The sequence below is a fragment of the Zootoca vivipara genome, chromosome 2 (assembly GCF_965207765.1).
Source record: "Zootoca vivipara chromosome 2, rZooViv2.hap1.1, whole genome shotgun sequence".
Taxonomy (NCBI): domain Eukaryota; kingdom Metazoa; phylum Chordata; class Lepidosauria; order Squamata; family Lacertidae; genus Zootoca; species Zootoca vivipara.
In genome coordinates this window covers 100,572,850-100,593,674 of record NC_142584.1, presented here as the reverse complement: position 1 = coordinate 100,593,674, position 20,825 = coordinate 100,572,850, and the positions used below count along the sequence as shown (strand labels likewise).

At 44.3% G+C, this 20,825-nt stretch overlaps 1 protein-coding gene across 12 annotated transcripts in view; it reads right to left on the bottom strand.

Moving 5' to 3' along the window:
- FHIT (fragile histidine triad diadenosine triphosphatase) overlaps positions 1-20,825 on the bottom strand; it is a 1,052,598-nt gene that overhangs the window by 631,610 nt on the left and 400,163 nt on the right. For all 12 annotated transcript variants that reach the window (XM_088662578.1, XM_088662587.1, XM_088662582.1 and 9 more), the window contains one exon: positions 18,697-18,825. In XM_088662578.1, coding sequence (XP_088518704.1) covers positions 18,697-18,799 — 103 coding nt within the window. In that variant the 5' untranslated portion in view covers positions 18,800-18,825. The remainder of the gene's footprint in view (positions 1-18,696; positions 18,826-20,825) is intronic.

The following is a 20,825-nucleotide window of genomic DNA, read 5'->3' as shown; positions in this document are numbered from 1 at the left end:
CATGACTAAGCCGCTTCTGGAGAACCAGAGCAGCACACAGAAATGCCGTTTACCTTCCCGCTGGAGCAGTACCTATTTATCTACTTGCACTTGATGGGCTTTTGAACTGCTAGGTTGGCAGGAGCTGGGACCGAGCAACGGGAGCTCACCCCGTTGCGGGTATTCGAACTGCCGACCTTCCGATCAGCAAGCCCTAGGCTCTGTGGTTTAGACCACAGCGCCACCCGCGTCCCTTTTAGCTTGCCTTACTGAGAACCAAACTACGTGTTACATATTGAATTCAACGCAATCTAAAAAAAAATGCCTCAGGCACTGTTGCTCCCACACTGGTGACAATGGATTAAAGAAAATGGCGCTCTAAGTAGAGGTTAAAAAGGTTGTGCAGACAGGCACCTAGCATTGGTATGAATCAGCCCCAAATAATCCCCAAAGGCCTATTTTAATCTGTCAGCTTTATCTACCCATCACTAGTTCTTCTGACATCTTCTCCTTTTTCAGTTAGGAAAGTGGCATGCATAAATCTTAGGAATTGATTTACCCTTCAGACCAAGCCTCCTTAGGGCAATTATAACTACATTTCCAGCTGCCTTTTCTAAGGGCAACATGTCTGGAGAAGATGCCCCTCGCTGGCATAAGCCGAGTGATCTTCCCTCAAGGCATGTGCCTCTCTACAGCCTGCCATTCTGAAACAGGAAGAGCTTGCTTAAAACAAAACGTCATTATTTGTGAAAGCGTGGGGCGTTCGCCTTAGAAGCAATTATAGCGAATCAAGTCCTAACTCTCATTTGTGATTCTCATGACAGACAAATGCCATCCATTAGGCTCAGCGGAGCAAAATAAAGCCAGTGCATGTTCAGTGGGGGGGGAGGGGAGGGATGAGCAAACATTGTGTCATTACTTCCACGTTTAAAGAGTTGAAAGGAGAAACTTCAAATCCATCTCTAAATGTGATTTTGGAGGGGACGTAATGTGTCACACAGTTCAGAGATCCCACTACCCCCGCAAACTCATGCTACATTGGAAATATTAAGGAATTTAATATGATTATCAATGACTTTCCTGCAGATCCAGCTCCATTACAAATATTGCATTCCAAAATGTGTTGCATCATCTATTACAATTCTTTCTTATTTATGAATAAGCATTCCAATCACCCCTTTTAATTATGTGCTGGTTCTGTCATAGGTTCAAGCCTTCCATCTCTTATCCGGGTTTTGTTTAGCTATGCTGAAAATAACAAATTTTTGATTACATGGCTATTAAGGGAAGGAGTAGGGAAGTATTCTGAAATGTGCACAAAACATAATAGACAAAAGTTCAGGAATTGTTCCCGTGTTCCAACTCCCATCTTACAGTTTCAACTGCAAGGCATTATATTAGGGGGAAAGCCCCACACACTACAAATCTATTACAATACAACGCAGAATAAGGGGGACAAAATCTTCCCATAGCTGCAGGTAATGTTCAAGAACAATAATGCAGAGCCTGGAGAGCTATTCTGGTATCACAGTTACGATAAAGCTGTAACACACTTGCCAATTCCCTGTCTGCTCTCATGAATAATATTCACAGTTACCAAGTTTGTTTATTCAAGAGGTTACATATAAAAAAAATGAAAGGTTGTCTTTTCAGTTACCAGCTCCATTATGAACTAACTGTATACCGAGCCCATAAAGAACTGCTGGGTTTAAACTATTCTATATTTATGCGCCACAGTTTCACACTTCTTTTAAAAAGAAAAAAAGGCTATGAAGAGCAGTTATTTGTCAAGGGGGGAAAAATGTTCATTATCCTTTTGTAAGCTTTCTTCAGCTGCTCTTGCAAAAGTTTCCATAGCTTTCTGAACAACCAATTCAAAGGACTTGCCAGTCTGTCCAGTAGTCGTTCCTGGAGATGTGGGTCCTGGGATACAGGTGGCACTGTGGTATAAACCACTGAGCCTCTTGGGCTTGCCGATCAGGTGCTCAGCGATTTGAATCCCCACGACGGAGTGAGCTCCCGTTGCTCTGTCCCAGCTTCTGCCAACCTAGCAGTTCAAAAGCAGGCCAGTGCAAGTAGATAAATAGGTACCGCTCCGGCGGGAAGGTAAACGGCATTTCCGTGCGCTCTGGTTTCTATCACAGTGTTCTGTTGCACCAGAAGTGGTTTAGTCATGCTGGCCACATGACCTGGAAAGCTGTCTGTGGACAAACCATCCAGGGGTCCTTTACCTTTACCTCCTTTACCTGAAGAGTTTGCACATTTGTTAAACTGCAGTTGATGGTTTCTTAGGAGCCTGCAGATTACTCCTTTTCCACTCCTTCCCTAGCAATGAGTTGCAGCAAAAAACCACAACCCATGGCTTTGCATAGGACTATCATATGTCCGGAATTTCCCAGAAATTGCTGTGATACATCCATTGACAATGGAATTTTTGAAACCTGGCAGCCCACATATATATAAGAAGTGTTGACTTTTGGGTGAAAAAAAAAATTCTGAAAAAATCCTTTTTTTATTAGTTGTTGCAAACAACAACAAAACAGCTCAATAACTTTGCCCCCGAAAGCTCAACAACCTTTGCGACTGGATTTTCCTCTTCTTGAAATATGGTAACCCTACTTTACAACTAAATGGCGGGTCATAGCTTGCTTCACTCCAAACAAACCATGTCACGAAGTTAAGGTTTGGTCATGACTTGCCAATTGTGGGTGGGTTGTGAGTTGGATGTGAAAGAAACCATTCATGCCAGGTGAACAACAAAGTGAAAGCAATCTCCATGCTCACCTCTGGTTTACTAATACATGCACACTGGGCCATCCTTTGTTGTTGTTTAGTCGTTTAGTCATGTCCGACTCTTCGTGACCCCATGGACCAGAGCACACCAGGCACTCCTGTCTTCCACTGCCTCCCGCAGTTTGATCAAACTCATGTTTGTAGCTTCAAGAACACTGTCCAGCCATCTCGTCCTCTGTCGTCCCCTTCTCCGTGTGCCCTCAATCTTTCCCAACATCAGGGTCTTTTCCAAGGATTCTTCTCTTCTCATGAGGTGGCCAAAGTACTGTAGCCTCAGCTTCAGGATCTGTCCTTCCAGTGAGCACTCAGGGCTGATTTCCTTAAGAATGGATAGGTTTGATCTTCTTGCAGTCCATGGGACTCTCAAGAGTCTCCTCCAGCACCAAAATTGAAAAGCATCAATTCTTTGGTGATCAGCCTTCTTTATGGTCCAGCTCTCACTTCCATACATACGGACCTTTGTTGGCAAGGTGATGTCTCTGCTTTTTAAGAGGTTGTCTAGGTTTGTCATTGCTTTTCTCCCAAGAAGCAGGCGTATTTTAATTTCGTGACTGCTGTCACCATCTGCAGTGATCAAGGAGCCCAGGAAAGTAAAATCTCTCACTGCCTCCATTTCTTCCCCTTCTATTTGCCAGGAGGTGATGGGACCAGTGGCCATGATCTTAGTTTTTTTGATGTTGAGCTTCAGACCATATTTTGCGCTCTCCTCTTTCACCCTCATTGAAAGGTTCTTTAATTCCTCCTCACTTTCTGCCATCAAGGTTGTGTCATCTGCATACCTGAGGTTGTTTATATTTCTTCTGGCAATCTTAATTCCAGCTTGGGATTCATCTAGTCCAGCCTTTTGCATGATGAATTCTGTATTTAAGTTAAATAAGCCGGGAGACAATATACAACCTTGTCGTACTCCTTTCGCAATTTTGAACCAACCAGTTGTTCCATATCCAGTTCTAACTGTAGCTTCTTGTCCCACATAGAGATTTCTCAGGAGACAGATGAGGTGATCAGGCACTCCCATTTCTTTAAGAACTTGCCATAGTTTGCTGTGGTCGACGCAGTCAAATGCTTTTGCGTAGTCAATGAAGCAGAAGTAGATGTTTTTCTGGAACTCTCTAGCTTTCTCCATAATCCAGCGTATGTTTGCTATTTGGTCTCTGGTTCCTCTGGCCCTTCGAAATCCAGCTTGCACTTCTGGGAGTTCTCGGTCCACATACTGCCTAAGCCTGCCTTGTAGAATTTTAAGCATAACCTTGCTAGCATGTGAAATGAGCGCAATTGTGCGGTAGTTGGAGCATTCTTTGGCACTGCCCTTCTTTGGGATTGGGATGTAGACTGATCTCATCATTACAGCAATTGAATCAGATGTATTTTCTCTGGGAAACTAGCAAATGTATGCAGTGGGTGCCTTGAAATTCAGTACCAGGAGACTTGTTTGGAGCTAGAATTCATTCCCCAGGTGTATTTTTTAACTCTGTAATTCAGTCCTGAAAAAGTACATATCCCTAAGGTAGCCCCTGGGCATGTGCAGAGTACATTTCTACTCACTGCTAAGTAACCACAGGCAGCCCCGATCGTTGTAGGGTTTATTGAGTTTTGTTTCTACCAGAAAGCAGTGCCTATAAGATCTGGTAGCAGGTATGGTTGGTCTGAAGCAACATGACTGCAGAAAGTTCTCAGTTAAGAACTTGACCATAAAGGAGGCAGTCCTTGTACCTGGAAACTTTGTGAATGGGAGCAGGGGGATTCCAACTGGTGAAATGTTACCTCTGCCTTGGGGGCTAAGACCCCAACCACAATCGGTGTCGATGTTTGCACCTGGTGTCTCTACAGCCAATGTGAACAGACTCAGGTCCCTCTTGGACATTCGTGTCTGGTCATTGCTCAAAGCAAGAGCCATGGCAACTCATTGATCTTATTAGGCCACAGGTACCATCTAGACATCCTGCCAACCTAGCAGTTCGAAAGCACGTCAAAATGCAAGTAGATAAATAAGAACCGCTACAGCGGGAAGGTAAACGGCGTTTCCATGTGCTGCTCTGGTTTGCCAGAAGCGGCTTTGTCATGCTGGCCACATGACCTGGAAGCTATACGCTGGCTCCCTCGGCCAATAATGCGAGATGAGCGCCGCATCCCCAGAGTCGGTCACGACTGGACCTAATGGTCAGGGGTCCCTTTACCTTTACTACCATCTAGACAAGTACCACCTACTTCTCCTCTAACAATTTTCCTCTTTGGGGGAGGTATGGATTTTGATTGTCAATTAAGTAGGTATTTCATGATACTGCATTAAACAGTAATAGGAAAGTACAGTGGTGCCTCGACTTACGAATTTAATCCGTCCCGAAGGCACCTTCATAGGTCGAAAAATTTGTAAGTTGAAAAGCACCATTTAAAACGTGATTTCCCATAGGAATGCATTGGAAACGGAAAAATTCGAAAGTCGAAGCAACCCCATCTAAAAATTCGTAAGTCGAAAAAACCCTATCTAAAACCGCCGTGGTTTCCGTTCGGATGTCAAGAAATTCGTAAGCGTGTGGCCATTTGCCCCACTCGTAAGTTGAAAAGTTCGGTTGTCGAGTCGTTCGTAAGTCGAGGTACCACTGTATAAACAGATGTTGGTCACTGGTCTCCAATCTTCTACCCTAGCTCACATAAATGAAAGATAGTTATACTTTTCCCCCTTTCTTCTCTCTCTCTTTTTCTTACCTGTGGAGCTTTCTGAGCATGTATTGTAATTGAAGGCAAACACCTACAGCTTAAAGATATATTTATCCCAATAATTTTAAAATAATAATAATGATTACATGTTACATAGAGAGCTCTTACGAAACTGATAGCAATTTCTCTTAATGACAAAAGATTTTTCTTTCTCTAGGCGACAACAACAATTACAAGGCAACGAAAGCTTCCACCTGTACTTACATAGAAACGTTTGTAAAATGTTTTCTGACAATGAATCTACTTTTTATTCTTCTTCTTTTAAATACATCCACACTACCTCTGTACTTGGTAACATTACAAGGTTTCAGGATACGTATTCATCCAGCCAACCAAACACTCAAAAGTGCCAGATCACATACGTACAATGTGGAGTGGGGTGGCACTGCCCTAGTGGCCCTGTTCCCAACACAATAGGCATATGTACATATGGAAAAGTTATGTACACACAAAAATTGCAAAGCACAGGTTCTGTGTTGGCTCTGTTCAAACACGGTGATAAAACACATGGCGTTTGGAGGGAGCTGGTACATGCATTGCACTATCCATGTATTGATTAAAAACTGTGTGGAATGTTGTCCGGATGCCATTGTAGAATGGATAAAGGGCTAGTAAAATGAGCTTGAGCCCTAGGAAAATGGAGGGACAGCTGGCGAGTGGCTTCCATGTCTGGGAGATTGACCATTCGCCAGTCCTGGAGGCTAGATGGGGTTGCATAGTACGGAGTTTCTCCTAGATCTTGGGGGGAGTCCCTGTTGAGAGTCCCAAATGGCTCAGATGCATGACTTGTAACTACTAGAAGCTGACCATTCAGTGTAGTGGACCCAAGCCTCTGCAACGCCCTCTCAGGTGAGATTAGACAGGCACCAGATGGGCAGCATTGAAATCAGATCACAGCAGTCACGAAATTAAAAGACGCCTGCTTCTTGGGAGAAAAGCAATGACAAACCTAGACAGCATCTTAAAAAGCAGAGATATCACCTTGCCGACAAAGGTCTGTATAGTTAAAGCTATGGTTTTCCCAGTAGTGATGTATGGAAGTGAGAGCTGGACCATAAAGAAGGTTGATCGCCGAAGAATTGATGCTTTTGAATTATGGTGCTGGAGGAGACTCTTGAGAGTCCCATGGACTGCAAGAAGACCAAACCTATCCATCCTGAAGGAAATCAGCCCTGAGTGCTCACTGGAAGGACAGATCCTGAAGCTGAGGCTCCAATACTTTGGCCACCTCATGAGAAGAGAAGACTCCCTGGAAAGATGGAGGGCACAAGGAGAAGGGGACGACAGGACGAGATGGTTGGACAGTGTTCTCGAAGCTACCAACATGAGTCTGACCAAACTGCGGGAGGCACTGGAAGACAGGAGTGCCTGGCATGCTCTGATCCATGGGGTCGCGAAGAGCCGGACACGACTGACCGACTAAACAACAAAGGTGCTACTGGACAATTTATTTTATTTTATTATTTATTCAGACACACAACAAAGACTTTCTTGTTCCTGCAGGCATTTTAAGGTAATGTTTCACACTGTGATGAATGTTTAGTGTTTCATTTCCCCATTTTCTGTGGATCAGTGCTTAGAAATGTGAATCATTAAGAAATATAGAAATGTCTTAAATGAATAGTTTGAACAGAACAGAAGATCCTGCTCTTACAACCTGTTTTTCCTCCCTGGCAAATTTGTTCAGCAATCACTTTTCCCGAGGTCCAGCTTTTAACATACCCACTGGAGTGCACACCTTTCGCTCTAGGCAACCAATCCACTTTGCTAAAAAGTGAACAGGTGACCATCAGCACTTACTGAGAACAACAGAGAAGACAGGATGCATCCAGCATTGCCATTCTTCAAGCAGAGCAGCCTTCCCCTTCCTCTCCTACCCTTTCAACCCCCATTCACTCTCAAAAATCTGCTCTACACTTAGATCATCTGCCTGTGCTTTTGGAATCCCAAGCTGCAGGTAGAGAGCCGCTCTAGAATTAGTGCCTATGTAAATAAAAGTCTCCGAGGTTTGTTCTTTACCACGTGCTCACAACTTTTCTTTACAGCCAAAGTAGGCCAAAAAGTTCTTTTAGAAAATCCATTCTAATTTTTAATGCATATATTGCAAGGGTCACAGTGTCCTCAATGAATCACAATAAAATTGTTTGGTCCCATTAACATCCTGCTCATTGTTCCACTTTGGATAGGCTGCTCTTTTCAATAACCAGCTCAATAAGCTGTTGAAAAATGCTGTGTGTGATATAGCATTGCTTTAGAAATGATGTTTGTCTCTGTCATTATGCTTTACATTCAATCAATTTACAAATGTTGCCCTGCTAGTGCCTTTATGCTAGTGCTCCTTATGGCATCCCCAAGCAGAAACCCAAAGATCAATACTATGTCTGCTGAAAACAATAGGACATAACAAATGAATAATTTTATTTACAATAAAAGCCCTGGTCCGCAAATGGATTCTATTAATGTTCAAATTCATTTTTCATGCTTTAACACAAGTTGAAAGCGAGAACCTTATACTACAATAAGGATAGAACAAGGAGCATTAAAAAAAACCTATCCTCAAGAACAACAAACAAAAAGAAAGCTCAATAATGGTTATATTTATTGTGAGACACAAGCAGAACACATGCAAAGCTGTGTAATAATGGAAGTAAATGCTTGAATAAAAACAGCAGTGCAGCCTCAAATTACTCATATCGGTGCAAAAAAACAAACAAACCCACAAACAGTAGTACTTTAGTGAGCAGAACTTAATTACAAAATTATCTTGGGCTTCACCCAGCAGTTGCCAGTGCTTGTTGCTTGGCAACTTGGGTTCCAGCACAGACACCCCACTCCAACTAACAAAGGGGGTTGAGAAAGGCTTAACTGGAACCTAGACATGAAACCTTGCTATAGCTGGCTTCAAAAAAGCCCAAAGCTCAAAGGCTAGGATAGGGTGCAAACTCATGTGCATGCATGTGCAGAAAGAAGGTGCTTTCCTTAGCTCCCCTCATCCACAATAATAACTTTCTCTTTGCTTGTGGGTCCCAAGGGTGGAGCATTTTCTTAAACTTCTGCACCCAGAAAGGTTCTCCTCCCACGTCAGGCAGGTTCATTCTGATCAGGAACAAGAAGGACAAACACAGCTCCCGTAACACAATTCATGTGCCCTTCCACTCGCTTCAACACATGGATGGAAACAAGGCTGGCTCAGGACATTTTGGCACCTGAAGCAACTCGCAAAACCACAAACCCACCAGGGAAGAAGGGGCAAGTGATGATCTACATTGTGAACAAGGGGTGGGGAGAATAAAGATCTACACTGGGACCTGCTGCTTCTTGAGATCCTGCTGCCTGAGGTGGTTGCTACTCCCTGCCTCATGGGTGGGCCAGCCCTGAGTGGAGAGATGGAACAAACGGGAGCCATGCTCAGAGGGACCAAACCATGCCAGGCAAGCATCAGATGGGAAACTTCTCCACTGCATATAGGCAGGAAGGCAGGAGAAGAGTCTTTTCCATGGGGCCACTTTCCCCCAAGCCACGTCCACTTGCCCCATTCCTGACATCATGCATGTCTCTTCAGGTGCTAAGGGGTGATGGGCAGTGTCAAAGGACCTGTTCCTCTCTCTAGGTCAGGCATAGGCAGCCTCAGCCCTCCAGATGTTTTGGGACTACAATTCCCATCATACCTGTGTCAGCATCTGGGGGTCGAACGGCCAGCTGGCTAGCCCCCAGCTGGATCATCTCCTTCCAGCCATCACGCTGAGAAGATCCCTTGACCTCTGGTGCGACATAAATTAGTGACCCAAGTCTGCTGACATGAGCACACTTTACTTAGTAGAGCAAAACTGTGCAACAAAAGAGGCTTGAAGCTTGTGGCAGAACCAACCACAGGGGAAATACTAGGAACTATGGATTTATTAATCATAAATCAGGACAAAGAAACATGTTGTCTCTCTCCTTGCCATCTCTTCCAAGAGAGAGTCAAAAGCAGCAGCAGCAGCAACAACAACAACAACATAATAGAAGTTCCGCTTGTGCCAGCAAACAGTTTTGGCATGTAAACAGACATGTGACACATAGTAATCCCATGTCTGCAACTAAAGGTGGAATAGAAAATCCCAACACCCTGACCACTGGTTCTGTTAGCTAGGAATCATGGGAGTTGTAGTCCCAAAACATCTTGAGAGCCGAGGTTGCCTATGCCTGCTGTAGGTCAAGGTTTTCTCTCTCTAAACAGCACCTGTATTAAACAATCCTGAAAATAGCAAACTGCCCCTCTGTAAAGTAGGACACATGGCCATTCTAGGCAGAACCAGCCACAGGGGAAAACAGCCCATGTGCTTTGTTGCAAAGGAAATTTTACAATCAGCCCACACCTTAATTTATTCCAAAAGTTGCATTAATAACTGAAGAGACTGTGACTCACACCTTTATTTGTACGAAGCAATGTTGTCTGCCCTGCCAGTACCATCATATTCCCACTCTGGCAAACGTGGGAGGGAGGGCATCTTGCCAACAGCACTTACACAGGAACAATGCCACGCAGGACAAACCTCCTCCTGGTATGGCTCCCAGCTAATCATATAGCCCCAAACTTAATCCCGACTTTGACTGCAACATAAATGAAGGTGAGGCACAGATGCAACTTCCTATGCCACTCCAGCGATAGCACAAGCAGCGAGTCAGGAATGAGGAATGGAGCGGTTTGGAGGGAGGGCTCAGTGAGGTGTCTGAGCCCTGGCAACGCTATGGAGGACAGAGAGTGCAGGAAGGGCTAAGAGATGTGTCAGAGCCCTGGCACTGCTCTGGTCGAGGGGACTCAGCAAGACGTCAGAGCCCAGGCGCTGCCCCAGCCAGCAAGAGGGGAAACCTCTCCTTACGGCGCCCGAATTGAGGTGTGTGACCACACATAGGGTGAAGGGGTGGCGTTTTGGGGTGCCCAGGCTTTTATGCTGGCCGAAAAGCAGGAAGCAGTCATTGCCGGGTTCTGAATCAGACTAGGCGGTCATGTTCTCTGTTATCTCTGCATTGTAAATAGTTTGCACAATAAAACGCTTAAAGACAGTGCAGACTGGAGCGTCTTTACTCGAGAGTAGCTGCAACAATCCCCTGACAGATCACATAAATTCATTGTGCGTCAGTCGTTCTGCTTACTCCTTTTCCACAGCTCTGCTCAGTTCCATTTATTTCAGTTCTCTCATTTATTCTTCATTCAACAAACATCCAACAGCATCACCTTCCCAGCAAAAGGCCTTTTAAGCCCATTGCGCCTGACCACCAAATCTCTTGGGCATACAAATAAGAACCTTAGAGTTTCTCTCGAGTTCCCTCCAAAACATATCTCAAACAACTAAACTCCTGGTTTGACCCTGCAGGATTAAGGGATTATTATCAGAGGATAATGGGTTGTGTAAACATGTGCAATCTGACCACTAAGGTGTCTGAAGCTCAGCTATTTCCCCAAGAGATCCTGCCCTTTTTCATGTTTATAAAAGTGCCTTGCTTCCAGGACTTCTGGCAAAAATTAAATTGAAGCAGGCAAAAGGTATGAATGTGCACAAAGACAACGTACTAGCGTGAGGAAGACACTTTGCTCTGTGGTAAGGGGCTCTGTTTAAAACTTTTGGAAAATTCAAGGATGCATCAAATAATCTATATAGCGCTTAAAGTGAAGAGAGACCTCTGAATGATGGTTTCACTGAGCCATCTTTGGAAAGCAAGAGAGGTTTCTATAAGAGAAGATCATTGGTTGCTTTCTCTCCTTCAAAGGGACAGGGAGCTATGGCCAAGAAATTTTGGAAGCATGGTTAAGAAAGCCTTCTCCATTTAGATTGTTTTTCAGGAATCAGGAAAGCTGGCTTCTAGCCTTTCAAAACCATATAACCTGATTTTCATTTAATTGCTTTTCTAGAGCTGAACCAAGCTTTTTGCAACCCCTAGTAACAAAAACAACTGACTTCTGGCAATTTTGAGCAGGTGTCTGCAAAGGGAGAGAATAAAGAATAAAGCTCCCATTCAGGCTGTGGTCTGCAACCCTATCTTACCCCCATTCATAGCTGCCAAGTTATCCCTTTTTTTAAGGGATTTCCCCTTATGCTGAATAGGCTTCCTCACGAGAAAAGGGAAAACTTGGCAGCTATGCCCCCATTGCGAGGGAGGACAATGCCAAACAGGGATCTTTGTTGTTACTTCCCATTGGCTTCATCTACTTTTCCTTGTTCTGGCAGGCACAAGTGTCCCCCACTTACATGGCGATTACATTCTGGGGGGGGGGGGCTGTATGTGAAATCACATAAAGTAGGGGCTGTATCTCCAATCCAGAGCAAAATATCTAGAGTTGAAGCTCTGGGGCTGGCTGGGGGAAATGCAGGAAAGCGGTGGTTGCTACTGTGCTACCTCGCGTGTCAGCTGTTAGGCAGGGAGGCTAAGCAGCCTAAACAAAGCCCCGTTGCACCTCCAGTCTCTTCAGGGCTTCCTCCGTTCTCACTGACAGCCTCTTTGGGCTCTGGGAAGGGTCTCCTCACAAACCATGAAGACTTTCCAGCACTCTCCTGCCATTTCCTGGTATGATTCTGTTTATTTCCCAATGTGCGTGCCTATGCGCAGTCACGCACAAAGAGAATGTGCATAGGTGGGAGGAGGGATTATTCCAATCTCATTAGCATTGTGCTATCCTAAGACACTCCTTACATTTGTGACTGGCATCACACGACGAGAGAGATCAAGGCACAGATTTGTGCTACAGGAGCAGCACAAAGGGGACTTCCGGTCTGTCGCGGCGGAGAGAAGGACGCAGGGACCTCGCGCGCCGATGTCCCTGGCTTCGCGGAGGGGGGGGGAAGCCCGCAGAGCGAGCGGATTCCCCGTAAAAACACCGGGTAGAGAGTCCCGGTGACTCACGTGCCCAGCGGTTGCTCCGTTTTTTGCGGATCCCCCGCTGCCCGAGAGCTCAATAGAGCGATCGAGAGCCGGCGGGGTGGAACCGCGGGAGCCATTTTGGGCTATATCTTACCTCCGAGAAGTGAAGCTCCGAGTCCTGACCCGGCAAGCGGCAGATTCTTCCGAACAAATTTAAACTTCCAAAAAGTAAGTGGAATTGTGATCACGGACTTTAAATTCGTTAATTGGAAAATAGGAGAGGCTTTAAAGAAACGGAAGTCGGTCTCTTCCTAATGGAAAACTGGGAGGCGCTTTAAATAATCTTAAGCTGAACGACAAAAGGCATCTGGGACTGTGGACCCGAGAGAAAGAAAGACTTTTTTGAACCCTCTCAACTCCCGAGTCCGGCACCCCTTGAGGTACAGCATTATTAAGGGGGAGAGTGCTTTGACAGCTGTCAAAAGCTGTCAAGCTGTCAAAAGACCGGGTGGATTTATTGTACTGTTGAAATTAGTAAAAATTGACTGAAAATGTGGTAGAACTATTCAATATTGGAATTAAGAATGGAGTTGTGACTGAGTTAGAAGACAAAGGAAAAGAACAGCCAAAATGGAGTCGACCGTCTGAGGAAGGAATTTTCCAGCACCTCTTTGTTCTCCACCTCCTGTTTGTCTGCGGTCAGGAGAAATATGAAAACACAGTACTCTCGAGCCTTCCAGGAGGCTGTGCTAAACTATCTACAAATATGGGAGGATATCTACAAGGAACGGCAACATCCCAATTTACCAGCAGTCGAGGATGAAGTCCAAGTCCAGGATTTAGAGGAAAATTTGATTTTGGAGACTGTGGAGATTGAATCTGGATGTCAGGAGAAACAACTAGATGGAAATTTTAAAGAGGACTTGGACTATAAAAAATATGTTTGGGATGAAGCAAAGCATGGACTTCAAAAGGAAGAAAATCAAGCAGAGCAAGAAAATGAGAAGCAAAGGAATTTGAGGATTAATGGACTTGAAGATCCTGGAGGGGTTGAAATGTGGGGTGATGTCAGGGAGGAATGGGAAAGACAGGGGCAAGGGAGGACAAGGGTCTGGAGACGGATATGGGAAAGAATGGGTGTGGGGTGAATATTTTAGTTAAATAATTTTTGTTTTTAGTTTCTGAAAGACGGTTTTTGAAATTTTGGCCTGTTAACGGAAATGCTAATCCAATTGGGGGAAAAGACTTAGGGAGAGGAGATGGAGTGTAAAAATGAATGGAAAAAGCTGTGTTTTCTGGAGGGAGTTCTAAGAACGGCTTAGGAAAGAATTTAAGTTAATGTAAATTTTTGTAAGTTAAGTTAGGTTTAGGCAGAAAGCTGCCTACTCTCCTTTCCTTACTCTGAGATACTCAGTGGCAGGGAGTGCTCAGAGGGGTGAGGAGGGGATATAATGGAACCTTGGAAATGCTGTGCCCCACAGGTTCCTCTTGTGGCAGGAGGGGGCCTGTGGGAGGGCAGCATGGAAAAGGAGGAGGGTTGAGTTAATAATATAAGAAAAGGATTTTAAACTGAAATAGAAAACCCGCCATAAACTTTAGATTTTGTTTAAGGAAAACCAGGAGGAAGACTATCGAGGAAGTCACAAGTATAAGGTTAAGGTAATAAGAATTGGGGAGTTAAAATCCTCCCCTATTATTGTTATGTTTGTATTTGTCTAAGTATGCTTATGAATGAGCTGGGGGAAACCAATCCTCAGAGCTCCTCCATTCCTGTCCTTTCAGTGGCAGGGGGGGAAGAGGGGGGAGGAGGGAGGGGGGAGGCCAAACCCAACCTACAATGGACCCCTTTGATTCTCAAAGCACACGGGTCTCACTGGTGGCAAAGGTGAACCAGTGGGTGGAGGGAAAACGAAGGGACAGTGTTATATTGTATGTTTGTGTAGTTTGTTTAGTTTTGTTTGTAAAATTAATAAAAATTATTATAAAAAAAAGGAGCAGCACAAAGGGGAAACACAATGACTGTAGGCAGCCACAAGCAACATCTCAAAAGTTATGCCTGTGAGAGTTTAGGGGGTCATTTTGCAATCACTACCCCTCCCAAGCCGAGTAAACTTTTACAGGTGAAAACTTGGCACAACCTTGGTTCCCCCCCACTGTATTGTTGTCTGCCCCCAAGCTTTTCAGAAGATATAGTCTATGAATAATATGGATAATTCATAACCATGGAGACATAAACTAGTTTACCTAATATAGGATATCCGATAGCCTAGCTGAAGTATGAATTAGGAACAACCCTCACAGGGTTGTTGTGGGGATAAAATGAGGAGAGGCAGCACCATGTATCCCCCCTTGAATTCCTCAGGTGATAGTTGTTTATTTGAATGTAATAAATAAATTCTGCTTCCGTTTCAAAAAACCAGCAAAAATGAATCAGAAGAGCATCAATACCGCTCCTTCATTATTCTGAAGAGCCAAACTAACCAACCACTAAGATTATGCAAGGGAAAGAATATCGGAAATCAAGTTTAGGACAGGGGAGACGGGTCAGGGAACAGCTACTATGACTCCAACACTGGGCTGCTGCATATCTTCTTTAAACAAGAGCCCCCCCTATAAACATCTAATGGAATTTGAATATGTCAAGTAAAAAGATAAGGTAAAGGACCCCTGGACGGTTAAGTCCAGTCAAAAGCGACTATGGGGTGCGGAGCTCATCTCACTTTTCAGGCCGAGGGAGACGGCATTTGTCCACAGACAGCTTTCCAGGTCATGTGGCCAGCAAGACTAAACTGCTTCTACCACAACGGAACACCATGATGAGTGCCACAGCACACGGAAATGCCATTCACCTTCCCGCCACAGCAGTACCTATTGATCTACTTGCACTGGCATGCTTTCGAACTGCTAGGTTGGCAGAAGCTGGGACAGAGCAATGGTAGCTCACCCCGTTGCCCGGATTCGAACCTTCTGATTTAGACCACAGCGCCACCCGCGTCCCTGTGTCTTAAGTACCAGTGCAGCATGATTGCAAATAAAAAACTGACAACCCAACTTATTCAAAAGATGTGGAGTAAGGAAGAACAAATTAGCAAATCAAAGGTCGAAAGGATAATGAAAGGAATAGACGAGATTAAAGTAAGCAAATTTAGGGAGCTCGAACTAAAACTATTTCTAAAATGGTATAGAACCTCGGCCCAGCTAGCTAATATGATACCAGGATTGAACCCTAACTGCTGGCATTGTGAACAAGCCAAGGGATGGTTCTCCCATATGTATTGGGAATGCCCAGAGGTAAGGGAATTTTGGGGAAAAAACCCTTAAGGTTATTAATGAAGTTTTTAAAGTGAAGTTACCTATAGACTTCAATCTTATGACAATGGGTACACTAGGAAACACGGCCACAGAGAAAGGTGACCAGCACACCTTCAAAGCAATGATACTAGCAGGAAAGGCAACAATAGCTCTGGTTGGAAAGATAGAGAAAAATGGACAGTAGAGGTCTGGACTAATTATTTATTTGAATTTATTCAGTCAGACATCGTGGCAGTAACGTCACAGGAAATAACATGGAGGGCCACGTCTACTATTATAAGGACCAGACAGAACCCCTATCTCCAATGGATAACAACTACTGGATCAGAAGACATTCAGTGGAAATTAAAGACATTGTGCCTGTGGCTGAGGACAACAGTTTGAACCCTTCCAGTGGATTATGGGTGGGGGAAGGGGTGGGAAGGGAAAGTAAAAACGGTACGGGAAATTAAAAATTGGAAGGAGAGAATATAATGTATGTAAAAATTATCGTACTTTAATAAAAATCTTTTTTAAAAAATAAAAAATACCAGTGCAGCAACAAAGGAAACGTGTGGTTGAATGTGCAAACCCAACCCCTGAACAAAGCTTAATACAATGAAAATTGCACAAACACCCCAAAGCACCGCGTTGCAATGAACTGATGTCTTCAACCATGTCCTGCATTTCTATGTTCGCAGTGGTTTGCGCTACAGAGCCTTTCCAGAATATAAGCCATGCTGTAGGAATAATTTCACAATCTAAGTCTCTCTTCCCTCCTCCCAGCTCCCTTTTTAAACCTGGATTTTTCAAAACATACAAGTTAATTAACTTGACATCCAAAGTGAATTGGCTTTTAAACTCATTCTTTTTGTCTCTATCTTGCCGAAATTCAAACACATTAATATTTCATTGTCTGCTAAGAAATATATGTATGTATAAGTGAGTCAGAAACCAAGCAGATGAAATTATTGCTATAAAGCCCGGGAATACACTTGTTGTTGCCAGGTCAGGTGAATGCAGCTTTACACAGCTCTTCTGCAGTCTCCCAGTAGCATCACCCTTCATTTTACATAACCATGTTTTGTTTTCAGCATTGTAATGACAAACAGGAGAGAAGGGCAGAGTTAGAGTGTATGAACAGCCTTTACCAAAGGTGTCATGGGCTTTGAAGACACTCAAAGTCAGGACACAAGGGAGAAACGTGCTAAGAGGAAGGCACACTTGGCAAATCCACACCGTGATCAACTCCCACCCGGAAACCAATGTCCCCACTGTGGAAGGACGTGTGGATCCAGAATTGTTAAAACCGTGTTTATGGAAGACAATCTTACTCGGGATACGAGTGATCGCCAAAGAAGAAAGAAAGTGTGTGATAGTGGCCAGTTGGTCACTATCTTCTCAGTCCAACCACGGACCACTTTGGGGGGAAACTACTATGGCACGCAGTATCTTCCAGCTATTGCTCCAAGCAGCTGTGGGCCACTATTTTGGGGTCACCATTTCCATTTCCCCATAATGTCCCAGAGCAATACATCTGCTTTGCCTGCAGAAGGTCCCAGGTTCATTCCCCAGACTCTGGGAGACACCACTGTCTGAAAACCTGGCAAGCATTGCCCGTTAAAGTAGACAGCACTAAGGAAGATGAGCCATTGTTCTGAGGAAACTTCCTATGTGTGCTCTGGAGGGTTGTAGCAACTGTCAACTGGCGGCTTTTAGTTGCCTGCTCTCAGCTAAACCCAAGGACTGTGGCTGCCCTTGTTCTGTGGAACAGCATTTCTACTATCCGCACTTTCTGGAAACAACTGAATACATTTTTTGTCTCACCAGGTTTTCCCAGATGGGTAAATGGGAGCACACTTTGTTTGGGTTTTAGTCTTGTTTTAAATGTAGGTGATATGTTTGAGGGTTGTTTTCCAATGATGTTTTATTAAGCTTCAATATTTTAAACATATACAGTCAAAACTCAATTTTGTCTTTTCTCTTACTTTTGATAGGTTTTGAGTTTTTAACTGTTTTGAATCCTCTTGTGTGTAAATCTCCTTGAGACGGATTGTTTAGAAGGCGATTAATAAACCAGTGATGATGATCAGCCAGTGCACCTAAGAAAGGTATGGCTGGATCAGAACAAAGGCCAATCCAATATTTGTGTTTCCTGTATTGATAATCCATATGCCTCTGGAAAGCCTATAGGCAAAACATGAAAGTAATCTCCTGCTGCCGTTCCCCAGGTACTGGTATAGTCATACCTCGGTTTAAGTACGCGTCGGTTTGAGTACTTTCAGTTTAAGTACTCCGCGGACCCGTCTGGAACGGATTAATCCACTTTCCATTTGCTTCAATGGGAAAGTTCGCTTCGGGTTAAGTACGGACTTCTGGAACCAATTACACTCATACCTCGGGTTAAGAACGCTTCAGGTTGAGTACTCCGCGGACCCGTCTGGAACGGATTAATCCACTTTCCATTACTTTCAATGGGAAAGTTCGCTTCAGTTTATAAACGCTTCAGTTTATGAACAGACTTCCGGAACCAGTTGTGTACTTAAACTGTGGTACCACTGTATTCAGAAACGTGGATCCTCTGGTCCTGGAAGAAGCATATAGCCATCATGACTAGTAGCCACTGAGAGCCTGAATATGGACTTGATAGATCTCACGCCAACCTCGCCTGGAAGCTTTGCTTAGACCAAAATAGGCTGCACAACAGGGCCGATAACTTGACAGTTAAAAACAGGAGCATCTCTGAGACACTTTCCAGATCATTTTTAAAAACAAGGAAAAGGGAAAGAGAAGCAAAGAAGCACCACCTGTTTATTTATACATCTTCTGTGGTGAAAAGGTCAGTAGAAAATTCACCTCTAAGGTCACTGTTGCTAAGCAACCGCTTTCAGAAGTTCTGCAACACCGATCAAGCATATTATGCTCCACTGACTGGCTTCAGAATAAATATGAGTAACATCTTACCTGCTCTTTAGCGGGGAAAGAGGGGCTCCTTCTACTCCGGCGGAGACAGCCAAGGTTCCAGAAATGGACTGTTATGCAAGATGCATGCAAACCAAAGGGGGAAAAGGATACGACCCGGAACCACAGGCTTCCGGTTCACAAGTGCAAAGGATAGTTCCGTCTTCAGAAACACAACAGAGGGTTTGATGAGGTGATGCCCAAAACGGAATGACATCTTAATGCCCTTTTATGCACCTGGCCCTGTGGAGGAGAATTAATTGAAATCGTCAGAACAGTCGATGATCTTAAAACATAAGGCAAATGAGATCATTGGCAACACTTCAGAGAACAGAAAATGCACAGAGTTGCTTTTGGTCACTGCATCTCAATGAATACTTTTTTTCCTTGCTTTTTTATTTCTAAGACTGCATACACACAATACAGTAAGCACATGGCTTCCCTCCAAAGCCATGGTTCCCAACATGGGGCACACGCCTCACAGGGGGGCAATCTTATTTTTATGGGTGGGGGATGTGAAAGCTTGTTTAGACCAAAAGCTTGTTTCCTCCACGTGAATAGGAATTCACTTTTTGAATAATAAGAATTATATGCCACAGGGGAGGTGGCATCAAGATTTTTGAGATGCTTAGGTGAGGCATGGCCAAAAAAAGTTTGGGAACCACTGCTCTAAAGAATTATGAGAAATGTAGTTTAGCCCTCACAGAGTTACAATTCCCAGCACCCTTAACAAACTAGAGTTTCCAGGATTTTTTGGGTAAAGCAGTGTCCTTAAACTATACAATACAGTGATGCCTCACAAGACGAATTTAATTCATTCCGCGAGTCAATTCGTTTTGCGAAAAATTCATCTTGTAAATTGCGGTTTCCCATAGGAATGCATTGAGATTTCTTTTTTTGCCCATAGGAACGCATTAATTACATTTCAATGCATTGCTATGGGAAACCGCAATTCGCAAGACAAATTTTTCGCAAAACAAATTCGTCTTGCGGGTCACCATCAGATCACAAGACGCATTCGTCTTGTGAAAAATGCGTCTTGCAGGGCATTCATCTTGCAAGGTACCACTGTATGCAGTACACAGCCTAAAATAAGCCCGTGTCATGCATGGGTTAGGCCTATCAACATCCACCTGCAAGCCTTTTCATTGATGCACCACCTACCGTAGCAGCAACACCTTCTGGAGGCTACATGCCAGGTGGCAGGTGGAGCAAAAGTGGATGGGACAACAGATGTGACTGACTTTTCACAACAGAAGTCAGGGGTCTCTCCTTACACCCATCCCCCCCCCACATCCTTCTGCTCTCCATCCAAGAAAGCAATATATGCACAATTCAAGCATGCACTGCAGCTATGTAAAACCACTGAAGGAAGACTCAGAGCAGGGCAGATGAGGGGTGTGGCTTGGAGATAAGGGGGTGTGGCCTGTGAGGAATTCCAAGGGCCCTTTGGAGAAGTCTAGAAGGCTGCATTTGGCTCCCCAAGGCTGAGGTTTCCCCGGAGAAGATGTGTGAGCAAAACAAACGCTTCAGGTTACAAACTCGGCTAACCTGGAAGAGTTACCTCGAGTTGAGAACTTTGCCCCAGGATGAGAACAGAAATAGTGTGCCAGTGGCGCAGCGGCAGCAAGAGGCCCCATCAGCGAAAGCACGCCTCTAGTTAAGAACTGTTTCAGGTTAAGAACGGACCTCCGGAACGAATTAAGTTTGTAACTAGAGGTACCACTGTACTCAGGTATATGAAATAAGCAGCAGCTGCTGTATGTTGTCTGGAATGTGTGGGAAGATGCGGTGGTGGTGGTGTGTATTTTGGTTTCTTTTAAGTATGTCTTTTGTTTTCAAGAACAGCAACAAAAACATTACAGGAAACCCCATACCGCTGTAGCAGAGCTCAGCTCTGCCCTCCTCCTTTCCTTATTTACACTGTGAAAGCTGAATCAGATTGGCAATATTTTTTAAATGGGAATGTCAAAAAAGCTTCAATAGCCAGAAAGAAACCACTTGCCGACATTGAAGAACAGGGGAGTCGTTTCAGGGAGGGGGAAGGGGAGAGACAAAGAGCTAACACCTCTAAAACAGATTTACGGAAGGAGAGAGCGTCAGGCTCAGAAAACGCCTTGGCAGAGCTGAAGGTGATGCTTCCTCCCGTACTCCAAAAATAATAAACACTTCTAGCAGAAAGTTGGTGACCTTGGAAATAAAGGCAAGATCTGATGCTTCAATAACCAAAGCTCCAGGGGGAG